Source organism: Cebus imitator, unplaced genomic scaffold (genome assembly GCF_001604975.1).
Source record: "Cebus imitator isolate Cc_AM_T3 unplaced genomic scaffold, Cebus_imitator-1.0 Scaffold120, whole genome shotgun sequence".
NCBI lineage: Eukaryota > Metazoa > Chordata > Mammalia > Primates > Cebidae > Cebus > Cebus imitator.
The window spans coordinates 2,290,506-2,303,359 of NW_016107435.1; the positions used below are offsets into that span (position 1 = coordinate 2,290,506).

General features: G+C 39.5%; 1 protein-coding gene across 3 annotated transcripts in view; it reads right to left on the bottom strand.

The window, feature by feature from the left end:
* Nucleotides 1-1,789: 1,789 nt before the first annotated feature.
* PSD3 (pleckstrin and Sec7 domain containing 3) overlaps nt 1,790-12,854 on the bottom strand; it is a 453,958-nt gene continuing 442,893 nt past the window's right edge. For all 3 annotated transcript variants that reach the window (XM_017539685.2, XM_017539686.2, XM_017539687.2), the window contains one exon: nt 1,790-10,897. In XM_017539685.2, coding sequence (XP_017395174.1) covers nt 10,682-10,897 — 216 coding nt within the window. In that variant the 3' untranslated portion in view covers nt 1,790-10,681. The remainder of the gene's footprint in view (nt 10,898-12,854) is intronic.

Sequence of the window (12,854 nt, forward strand, 5' to 3'; positions counted from 1 at the left end):
CAGGACAATAGAAATACTCTTCCAAGTTGATAGATATCCTTTAATTAGTGTCGTTCAAGTGGTTTCACACCCACCAATTCTACTCATGTCCAGACCATATTTCTGCATTTTGCCCAGACATATGTCATTAAAGACCTTGCCAAACCCCTTGTTATGGGCCAGATATTTTGTCTGCTGTATTTTTCTTATCTACAGGTTAGTCTTATAAAATAGGGAATAGAGTCTGAATTGGTTTCTTTTTGGGAACTCACACTGACTTCCAATAATTGCTGCCTCCTTCCAATTTACTCTAAAAATATGCCCAGAATTGTTATCAAGCTTACTAGTCTACAGCATACAGAACTCACTCTTCTCCGCTAATATAAGAAAGATGTATGCCTGCCCATATTTCCTATTGCTTATAATTTATCAATAAAAATTGATAGTGATTGAGCAGTCTCATTGATGGATCTCACAGTTCTGTGAAATAGAATTGATCTAGAAATGAGACATTTAGAGTTGCTTATTGTATCCATATACTATTTATTCCTTATACAATTTAACTTGTTCTAGATTTTAGTTTCCACCTATGATTTATCAAATATCTCTATAGTCCTGCTGGTGTTAATGCTCTTAGCTGTGCAACACATGGAATATGACCAGATGCAAAGCCCCCACATCCAGAAGACAACACACAGAATATGACCAGATGCAAAGCCCCCCACATCCAGAAGACAACACAGAAAATATGACCAGATGCAAAGCCCCCACATCCAGAAGACAACACACGGAATATGACCAGATGCAAAGCCCCCACATCCAGAAGACAACACATGGAATATGACCAGATGCAAAGCCCCCACATCCACAAGACAAAGAGGGGATTCATATTTGAGTTTGTGATTTAAGAGGCTGAAATAGACACTCTTTTATCAAGTAAGACGGACCCTGAGGTTAAGGGAACAAAAGTTATCTGCTGTTGAGGATTCAGGGCTTGACTAGCAATGGCCCCTAAATTCCTATGGCTACAAAAAAAAAACCTTTCTTGCTAAACTCCCTAACAATAAGAACTACAGACAAATTGTCAGACCCTTCTTAACTCTGAATTATTAATACGACCTGGCCCACTACAATGCTGATTGGAAAGAAGACTGGCCTTATGAACTCTTTCCTGGTAAGAAATTGAAGAGCTCAATCCAGTTTCAGCAGCTGATAGAGACTGTGCACGGACTTAGTGTCCTATAGTTGACCTTTTAACATAAAGAGTCAAGTTACACCTCATTTTAATGCTAACACCTTGCTCTAAAATGAACGTGGGGTGTACATTATGCATATATTTACCATTACACACGTGCTTGGCTTCCCACATACATATAGATAGCTTTTCCTCCAAACATGCTGCTGAATATGTATGACCCTATTGTGTAATACAGGTCCTGTGAGGCATAAAAACCAACCTGCCCTTCCCTCTTTGAAGAGAGAGCACCTTCGGCACACCTCAGAGACCGTCTTTTCCCAGTTTTCAAACTGATATGGCCAATAAAGCTCTCACTTCTACTATTCAGCCAGGCTGGTGATCTTTGGACACGTTTCACGTTCCAAACAGGCAGCTGGAGTGAAAGTGAAGAGATGGTAAGGATATAGCTCTCCCAACCCCAACAATGCTTTTATATCTTTGAGATTTACACACCATCGCAATTCTAGATCTCTGCCAGGCAGCATGCTCATTTGTGTTGAAGAGGCTGTAGCCGGTCCTTGTTTCAAAAAGTCCAAATCCCCAACATAAGGCATCCTCTCCAATACCTAGAGGTGATTAGAATGGGATTTTATTTTTCATTTTCCAAGTCAACAGATGTTATTTTTAACATTAGGTTTGATGAAAAGAGCACACAGGTACATACCAGGCAGAATAAAGCAGTGATTTGGAGATCAACATTTGCATTTTAGGACAATAACTAACTTCATTGTCTCTTTGCCTTGATGAGAAATAAGTGGGAATGCAAATGGCTCTTGAAATTGCTTCAAAAAGTTTATTTCCTCCTCCCCTGCTCAAAGCCCCTTAATGAAGACAACAGATCTCTGAAGTATTCACACACAGATCTTCACAGACATGCGGAGGTGAGTCAGTGTCATCTGATTTTCTCACCACCTTGTGCCACCACTCTGGCCACCTCTTTCAAAGTCGGGCTTGCGGTTGGTCTTTTTATGGAGGCAGGTAGGGTGTTGTGTTATTTGTTTTGATTTTTAAAGGTACTATTATAGTTGCTTAAATAAGCAAATAAGAACATTTCCCCAAATGATTGAAATTTGTTGGATTTATTTCTTTCTAAAGTTTGTACATTTACATATATCATATACATATTTTAAATCCTTCACTATTTTGCATGATTTCTATTACATAAAAACCATTTAAATGCAATAAATTTTGTTGTTGTAAAACAACAAAATATCCCCAACTTATAAAAACACAGGAACAGTTGTATTCATAAACATTTACACAATAAATGTACTATATATATCACAGCTTCTATACATATCAGGTGACTCACTTGTCTACAAGGTTTAGGTTTACTTTAACAACAGTGAAATAGGGTAATATTTATATACAACTATTTTAATAAAAAATAAAGCAATTGTAAAATGTAAACTTAATTGTCAAAATATTCTTTAAACACTTTAACAATATCCACACAAATTACTGTTCCACCCAAAAGAGGACCACCATAAATGCCATCATTTTCTAGAAGATGGCATTTCTGGAATCTGGTAGGTGGTGATGAGGAACAGGTTTCCAGTACATGTTATAGTACCGCTAGCTTACCCAAATCTGCTAATGCTGACAGTTTGGCCACTGAAAAGGAGCAGGTTGCTATTTTGTCACTAATGACTTTCACAATTTGCAGGGGACATATGGCACCAGGACTGCAATGGAACTGAAACGATTGGTGGAGAAAACTTTGAAGGTAATGTTCCATAATGCCAATTAGTTTGAGCCACAGTGAATATAACCCAGTTACTATAATAGGCTGATAAAGTTAAAAGCTTCTTTTATATTAAAAGATACAAATTACCACCCTTCTGCCTGTCCTATGGTCATCAAGGCTGACAAATATGAATTATCCACTGGTATACATTTCCATTCTAGAAATGGGTCCTAAAACTTGAGATCAAGAGACTGCAGGGAGGTGCTGAGGCCTCTACCTAACAGCTCTGATCTTGAGTGAGCAAGCTGCTAAGCTAGCAGTTGAGTGTTCCTTGACCCTTCCCCCAGAAAGGAAATGTTAGTCATTTCCAGGAATCTGGGTGTGGAGGCAAAGATATCATCCATCTATGGTTAGAACTCAGTGTGCCAGTTTGTTTTTTGCAAAGGTAAAATATGTGGCATTAGCTTCACTCAGCGAATCTTTTTCATGGCATTTGTCATGTGCCACGCTCAGTGACTCAGTCACTCTCAGGGTTGATACCTTGCCTCAGCAGGGTCACGCTATCAGGATGCCTGGATTCCTAAAGCAGGGGAAGTGGCATTTGAAACCCAGGCTGTCCTTCTGCTCAGTAGAAGCCCGAGTAAAGTGGCGGCCGGGGGAGAAGCTCCTCTTTGCAGAGATGATGCATGATCATCACCCTCTGCAGGGCCCTGGTATTCAGGGCTCAGAGCAGTGAGCCTCAGACCTGCAGTGTGGTCCTTAATCGAGCTTTGGGCTGGGACTCTTCTAAGAGTGTCTGAAGACTTATGTTGACTGATGGGAAAATGTTAAGTGAAACTCCAAAATTCTCTCCATTAACCAACATTTTCAGGAATTGAAGTTAGGGTGCTTATTTCTATAACAGTATTCCTAAGAGCTTAGCTCTGCCCTGCAAAGGGAAATGCATTTTAGTTCGGTTCCTTTCCTTTTCCATCCTCACTGTCGTTGCTGATGGAAAAGTGCTCAACTGCTCAGCATGTTCAATCGGAGCTCTCTTACCAGTACAGCTCAGAGGGGAATGTGGACAAGCCATATCAGTGCTCCTATAGGAAGGGCATCTTTTCTTCACTTGTACTCCTCTCTCTAGGGAATGATCTGCAGAGCAAGCAGCTCTGCCACCTTGGAAAATGGTGCACACCAGCTTCTGGGACTTCATCCAGGCTATGGAGAGATGCTGGTAGCTGCTGCTTGCGAATCACAAGAAAGCCTTCAATTTGGTGGTCCACAAGAAAGAATGTGATATGGATCCCCTCATTTATGTGTTAAAAACACGATGCATCTCAAAGTCAGACACTAGAGCTCAGATTCCACCCTGGCCCTTGGAAAACATCTGTGATGCAGTTTTCACCCCCTTTGTTCATCACCTCTTTAGGATATTCCAGCTCTTTGCACCTTAAGGTCTTCTGTTGGTATAACTTAAAACATTCACTATATATTCATGTGTGCAAGCATGTGTACACATGTCAGAGGTCCCAGATGTGTCAACTTTTCTCCTTATACATCTAAGGGGACAGTCAACTGGTTCTGAATCTCAGGAGTAGACGACTAAGCACATGCATGGTTACTCTAAATGGAAAGCACAGTTTAATGACCCCTAAGCTTCAATTTGGTCTAATTACTCTTGTTCCTACAGTTTTACAGAAGTATCTTAACGGCATTAAAATCAATGTGCATATATACTCTCTATGGATATTATTAACCATGTCAGATGGTTACTTGGCTTTATAATCTCCATGGCTTTGTGTTAAAGTCCAAACATTTCAAATGGTTAAGGCCCAAAAAGGAAACTTTTTATTTCTCCTACTCCTTTTCTATATGATTTTTGAATCAAATGGCTGTTTCTGGAGATCACAGTAATTCTTAAAAGGAAATACTCTCGCAAAACTAAGACCCTGCCAATCAGCCACAGAGCCAGTCCACTGCATGCCAAGAACCAATTAGGAAAAATGATCTATTTGCAAAAATAGTTTGAGACTATAAATTTAAAAAAAAAAACAACAAACCTCAAGTGTAAGTACCGTTGCATTACTGCAGCCTGGAGGTGAAGTTAGTCTTCCACCCCACAATTCAAACTCTCTGAATCAGCTACAAAGACATGAGGCAGTGTGTTTAAACAACAGACACTGCACTCAGCCACTCACTCAAACACACTCAGTCACTGCGTTAAATACACCAAACATGCTGGTTAATAAAATTTTAGTCTCTAGTTATCTATTTACACTCTATAATATAAGCAGTAAGCTCAAACAACTAAGGCCAGTGGCTCTTCTTTGGGGAGAGGCAGAAAAAAGAGACCTAAGTATAAAAATATTTAAAATAAAGTTTAAACCTGGTCCTGAAATTCTTTTACCTGTGACACTAGATGCTAATTTGTGCAACTGCAAACCTAGGATACAGTACCCAATCCTGGGATGCCCTGACACACTTCAGCGCTTGTGATATCTCTTCCAAGTAAAGTGAGTACGGATGCGGCACCAGGAGAGTGGTTTGATCTCCCATAAAATATACACAAATACGTAAATGATATGGTGGGTACTTAATTCCTCTGAAAGCTATATTTTTATGGACTAATTACAACAACAATAAAGAACGTGTGCTTTAAAGCATCACATTTTGTAAGAAGCCCAAAATTGTCAGTTTGACTTTAAGTGCTCTTAATACTAAAATTACTAAGACTGCACAGGCTGCCTTTTTTTTCCTTTTCTTTCTGTATTTCCCAGATTACAGGCAGCTACCCTCTTGGTATTGCACACAACACGTTGCAAAAGATTCACAAGGTTAGTTCAAAGTCATTTTTGCCCTGATGATTCAAAGCTCAAAGACAGAATTTTCTAGCATAAAGTCTTATTAAAATTTTTAATCAAAATATTATTTGAATTTAAGTTTAATAAAACAATACCACTATATATAGTCTCAACAACTTCATTATATAATCAGTCCTATGAGGTTGTACTTGCTTTTCATATCACACTGACTAAGGACAAAAATAATTTTGATGTACATGTACCATATACTGATATGCAATCTACACACTGATGCATTTACACACATACAACTATAAATACCCACAAATACAACAATGGCAGGTGACAGCATTTTCTTTGACGACTGACATACTATCTGTAAGAATATTCTCCAAAAGCCTGCAACACTACAGATACACACATAAATTACATAGGATGAACTGAAGAGACTTAAGAAAACCTACTGTATATACAATTATGTAGCTTGCAAAATTTTCCTGCCGTTGCATTCAAGTCAAACTGTCATGCAGATTCAAGTATTTAATGACATTCTCTCTAAGAAGACATTCTCTCTGCATGCAATAGGCCAATTAATGTCATAAGCAGAAGGCTACCCACACGGGTTCTAGATACCGTAGGTACAAAAGGGGAATGCCTTTGGATTTCAGTCCTTCTTTTATGGGTGAGAGATGGACAAGGAATATGAAAGAAAAGTCAGTGACAAAGCACTTCTCTATTGCTACCAATAATCTATCACGGGATTATTCTGTGATGATCTTTGGATGACTTGGTCATGTAAAGTGTTATAAGACTGGTGGAAAGAATTTGCTGACCTGTGGCAGAGCCGTGGCATGGCCTGGAAGAAAAGATGGACAGAAAGCTATGGGGCAAGGTAGGAGGCTCAGAGGTCCATCTGCTTGCAAAGCTGACTTACCATTTTCTATCAGAGTAACTTAGATGCTTTGAGACAAAAGCAGATACTATTTAAGCCCCAACTTGGTCAACTATTCATAACTAGACTTTAGTTTTAACAACTCTTAGGATGTCACTTTGGTTCTTTGTTTTGCAGTGCTCATTTTATAACTGGAAAAAATTCTGTCATTTGAAAAGTGAAGGGATGACTCACTGCTTAAACTAAGAGAGGCGGCTACCAACCTGCTGAAAACTTGACCAAGTCCAAAAGAGTTAAACTACGGAGATAAAAACCTACAAAGCTAAACTTCATGTGAATTCAGGATGAAATAAGCTTAACTGATAACTACAAGGAACAATGCCAAAGGAACTCAAATTCAAGGACAATTAACGAAACCCAAGAAGGTTTCAATAGTAAGACAATGGAGAAACTTTTTTAAAGTCAGTTTTCTTCCTATTGTCAATGACTAGGTAAAAAGAGGAGTGTAGCTCAAGACAAGCCGGCCCTGCCTTTCATCCTTCCCAGATCTTTATATGATAGAGGGAGCAACAGGCAAAGGACAGCAGAAAAGCTCAGTGTAACTTTGTGTTTAGACTGTAAGTGGCCTCTTTCCCTGCAGGTTGCATAAATTCTTCCACCATCTCAGAAGTTCCGTAGCTTGGCCACAGGGTGAAATACAAACCTAACTTAGCCTTGGAAAGCTAGCCAGATTTTCTTTTTCCAGAGTTATTCCTCATGTCACTTCTGCCTAGGGACCAGTCCTCATTTTCTAGGTTATGATAATAGATGGAGAAGCACAGAGGGTCTTGTGTTTGGCACAAGACCATTGCACCACAAAATGCCTTCTATCCTCTTCATCTAAGAACAATAAAAAAGGTTACACGTAATCCAGGGACTACATTTCCATCAGAGGATTCTCCCCCATCATGGTTTTACTGAGATTAATTAAAATGCACAAAAGTATTGCTCAGTTTAATTAGACATTGCTGAGAGTTAGCAAAATGATGTCTCAAAAAAGTGCACTTCAGAAATGCCTATGCGCTGGCGATAAAGTAAGGACTCTGCATCCTAGTAATTAGGTTTTGATTGCTAATGAGGAATCCCAGACACCTCCCTTTAAAAGCCGGCATGTGAGGTGGGAACAAGCCCCTAAAATTCAGATTTTATACATGGGCCACTTGTATGGTCAATTTGTAACAAGACTATGACCAAGGTATTTTGATGACTATCAAGATTTTCTATACTAGAAATGAACATGAAGCGTACTGATGTGAAGAAGAATGATTTATCACATGGAGGGAAGTCCCAAGGCTCCTGGGCGCTGAGATGGGGGATGGAGGTCAGTGGCGTACCTTCAGAGGAAAGGGAAGGGGTGCTGTCTTGTACCGTGAATTGGGCAACAGGCTTGGAGCAGCTGTGAAAGGAAATATCCTCAATTTCTTCTGGGTAGATATCACAGGAAAGAAATTATCACAAAAGAAAATATGGTTGGCTATGGGTCAGACTCTCAGAATCCAGTCAAATCAGTGACTGTTTCCTCCCATAGCATAAACTCTTGACATCCTTCATGAACTCATGGCAGACAGCAACTTTCCAGAAGCCTCAGGGAAGAGGTGTTCTCAGTCCATGTACTAAAGACGAACAGCATCATGCTAAGGCGGTCTGAGATCGTGGCTCACAAAAGAATCTTTCAAGTTGTTTTTAAAGATCATCTATGCACACATGGTATACTGAAGCTTCAAAAGAGCCCTTCGTATCCAATGATCTATTAACATATCCAGAAGCCCCTGGAGTTAATATTAGTGAGTCATATGACACGGACAGTGCTATAGTGGTGCTGATGCTAGCTGAGTATTTCAAGACTACTCTAAATGTCAGAAATACTGTAGCAAGGTACCATTCAATGTATATTAAATAAGTAAAATACACATAGACATTTTATATATATAGACATAAACCGTGGGCAAACACATTCAAGCCACTCAGGCAAGTTCATTTTTCTTTAGTTACTGAAGCTCGTAGATGGCATGGTCTAGGTACCTCTCTCCCTTCTGCTTAGCGTAAATATTTAGGCAGAAAACAAATACTCTGATAATTTAGATTACCAGGAAGAAAGATAACTTGCTGTGGATATGTTCAATTCAGTGAGAAGCTAAAAAATCAATCTGGTACATGGGCTGTATTGGTAAGTATCCTGTTTGTTTTACAGTTCTGAAACATAAATTTAGTTATTGCCTGTACTCAAACAAGGCATAGAGTTAAAAGTGAGTTTTTTCAAAGGTATGCCAAAATACTTATCACAAAGCAAGCAACTGCAACCTTAGAGAAAGGTAACCCTTCTCTGGGTACCAGCAAATATGGACATTTACAGAGGGGAAGGAAGTAAATGTTAATAAATAATTCTGTAAATGAATGCTAGTACATTATAATAACATATCACTTAGACACTACCATGGTTTTATAGCAGGCTTTCTCTAATTCACTAGAACCATGCTATTCATGCAGCTGATTCTTTGGTCATAGTACCTACTTCAACAAATAAACTGGGTAGAACTAGAGAAAATTTCTATGGGAGGAAAAAGAATAATCAAAGTGATTCTATTAGTTCTGAAGTTGTGCCACTTGTGGAGATTACAGCTTTAGGGATTACAGAGTTTCAAAGTTAGGAAATCACAAAGGTCTAAGTCTCAGAGGGCTAAACTTTCAGTCCTTTCTCTTCCTCTACAAGAGAATATTCGATTTATCACCTTGAATTTCAAAGGGACTGTAACTGGAACAAGCTCATGACTGTAAGGTTAATAGAACTATTTTGAGTAGATAGAAAAAATTTTAAATAGATAAATTATTTTTAGGAGAAAGTTCAGTAGTAGCAGAGTGAAGTGTCTATCAAGGAGACTCAGACAAGAATAAACAAAGTCACTTTGCATCTGCAGCCAGCAAATTCCTCAGTTTTCCAACCACGATTCATTGCAACTATTACTTTCAGATATATTTTAAAGAATCAATATCTATTGAGAACAACCGCAGCTACTTTTTCCTCCCTTATTTTGTTTTGACTTAAGGAAAGAACAAAAGGGGTTTCATTTTAGTATTATTTTGTTAGGAAGGAAGATCTCAATATCACAACCAGGACACAACCCCATGCCCACACACGCACACACACACACACACATATATAGAGTACAAAACAATCTATTCCTGGATAGAAGGATATCAACGACAGAAATGATGGATTTCTAGTCTAGACCCTGTGGGAGTGAGGTAACAATTTCCTGCAGACTGAATACATGCCTACTGCTGCAGCTCCCTACAGGCCGATTATTGCCCCCATCCTTTAGAAAACAAAATTAACTGGGTATCAATCTTCCCTCAACCTTCAAAGGCAAAATGATTCCACTTCCTCTTTCCCTTGCTTGGCTGAAATGGAATCAGCACTTCAAGCAAGCTAATGTGCTTCCTTAAGTTCTCAATCCTGTGACCTTCATGCTCCTTTCCCCTGCTTCCAGCAGGGTCCGATCTCAACGTAAGTGCTAAGCTGCACGTGAAGCTGCCTCCTACTGGAGCATCTAGATTCCCAGCACTGTGATTCTTACTGGAGCATCTGTGAGTGCTCAATTCTACCTCTGTGACTGGGCAAGATTTCACATATAAAGGTGTATATTAACTCCAGCTAGAATTTACTAAAGTACGTTTGTCCAGTTAAGAGTTTCACAATGGATTAAATTTTTTAACCTTAAAAAAATGTTTAACGGTTGATTTGAGAATACATAAAACAACTGAGCAGAGTGCAAACAAGAGAAAACCGAAAGAGAAGGGATACATAATTCATTCTGAAATCATGATCCCCGCCTCCTCACAGAAAAGGTGCATTAGTTATCAAGTTGCAAAAAACATCAAAGCAAAAGAAATCAAGAGCAAAGACAATCTGTACAGAAACTAACAAAAATATACAATAGAAAAAATTACTAATGCACCATTTTGTCACAGACTTTGTTTTTTAAAATATATTCACTGATTACCAGAAAGATCTTGAAAAACCCTATTTTGCTCCATGACCAGCACTTCCTGGCCACAGATGGACTCTAAGTAACTTTTTGCTTAATGCTTGGTGTTTCAGGTCGGTGATCCTTCCTCTCTGACACGTTACGCTTGACCTTGGCAGTGATCGGAGATGTATCTGGGTTCAGTGAAGGACTTGAGTGCGACTTCTTCAGTCCTGCAGCATCGCTTTCATCATTACTCAGGAGCTCTTTGCCTCCTTCCTTGAGAATGCTGACATACATTTCATAGCGGGTTTTCTGAAGGCAAAGCCGGAGAACAATGGCAGTCAGAAGCTGTTCAAAATGCACACAATGCAGCACACCTAGTGTATTACCCACCTGGAGCGTGTGAATGATTGTTGAAGACTTTGCTTCATTTCCCAAACTGACAAATTACTTGAGCACTTACTGGGCAGATGAGAGGCAACTACAGAGACTGACTGAATGCTTATCAAGATAAGAAATTAAGTTCGAATTTTAGTTCTCATTTGTTCCAGATTCTAAAGGAATGCCAACTTGGAGTTACTGGCTACCAGATGGAAAACCATGAACCTAGAATACTCAGGCATGAGAAGGGTCTTAATCTGCAGGAACTGTCACTCTGGTTTTTGGCGGCTATATGGCTCTTGCGGCTCTGTGCTAAAGGAACCTGAGTCTCCCCAGGTAATCCAGGCCTCCCATGAAACTGGCTTGGATATGGTTGTTTACTCTTTTTCCAACTCCATGCAACCTTACAAAGGCTTGCCTTGAGGGATCATTCCCTGGCAAATTTCCTGTCCAGTCCCCTATGAGACCATACCACTTTCTAGAAGCTGCTCTGGGTTACCCTCCATTGCTTTTCTGCTAGGATTACCGACTTCTCTGGCTATTATGAACAGTTGCTGCTAGGAACAGTACGAAGTTTACAGAATTTCACATTTTCTGATGCTTTTCTCACTCAATATTCATCTTCAACTATGTACTGAGTACCTACTATGTTTCAAACAGTTTCTTGATTCCCTGTCTCTTGGATATCTAAGAATTTTTTTTTCTTTTTCTGTAGCTCTGGCACTTTTTTTTTTTTTCCAGTTTCTATACCAATCATTACATAGAACTATCATACGTATACATATATTACAAACTACAGAAGGGTCTCAGGTTCTTGATTTGATACATTCTGGTCAAAATAAATATTCCACCGTCCTGCTTCAACACATGAAGAATTTATAGAAGGCTTAAAGTGTTTTATTTCTAAATCAAAGAACCTATCAGTTATAAATTGTCCCAACAAAGGCAGGCAAATTCTGTTTTGACTATATGTCTGTCTTAGGGATTTTTCTAGTCAGAGTGGGGTTTTGTATGTGTCAGTTTTAAGTTAGTAATTTAGAAGTGCTACCTTTTCAAGCTGTTTGGTTTAACAATGGAAAAAAGCTGTTAGATATTCAGTGTGTTCTGGGGTTGGCCAGTATCCAAGTGGAATGCTGAGCGCTGGTTGCCGATGATGACATTTATTGAGTACCTACATGCGATCTTAAGCTACAGGACCTCCATTGATATGAAAATATAGATTATATGTATACAGATTTTAGGATGACTGCTCTGACAGACACTGTTGGTTGGCTAGTCAAAGGCCATTCTCAACTCCCTCTACTCTTATGTGCCTTCCACTTCAAAGACTGATAAAACTAGAAATACTTACTTTCCCAGTCTCCCTTGGAGCTAAGATGGGCTATGTGATATTCTGGACAATTAGAGGTAGGAAAGAGTCTTTTGGGGGGCTTCTGGGAAAGTGATTTTGCTTTCTGATAAAAGGGACAGACTTTAGAGGAGAAGTCACTGGTGTTAGCCTCTTATTCTTTTTTTTTTTTTTGAGATGGAATCTCACTCTGTTGTCCAGGCTGGAATGCAGTGCTGCAATCTTGGCTCACTGCAACCTCCACCTCCCAGGTTCTAGTGATTCTCCTGCTTCAGCTTCCCAAGTAACTGGGATTACAGGCATACGCCATCCACCTGGCTAATTTTTGTATTTTTAGTAGAGACGAGGTTTTGCCATGTTGGCTAGGCTGGTCTCGAACTCCTGACCTCAGGTGATCCACCGGCCTTGGCCTAGCCTCTTATTCTTTCCTTAACACGGACATGAGTCCTAAAGCTGCTGCTGTGTCATGAGCAGTAAGTATGAGGAAAAAGGACAACATGCTAGGTCTGAGAAAAAGTGGAAAGACAGAGAGAGCCATGC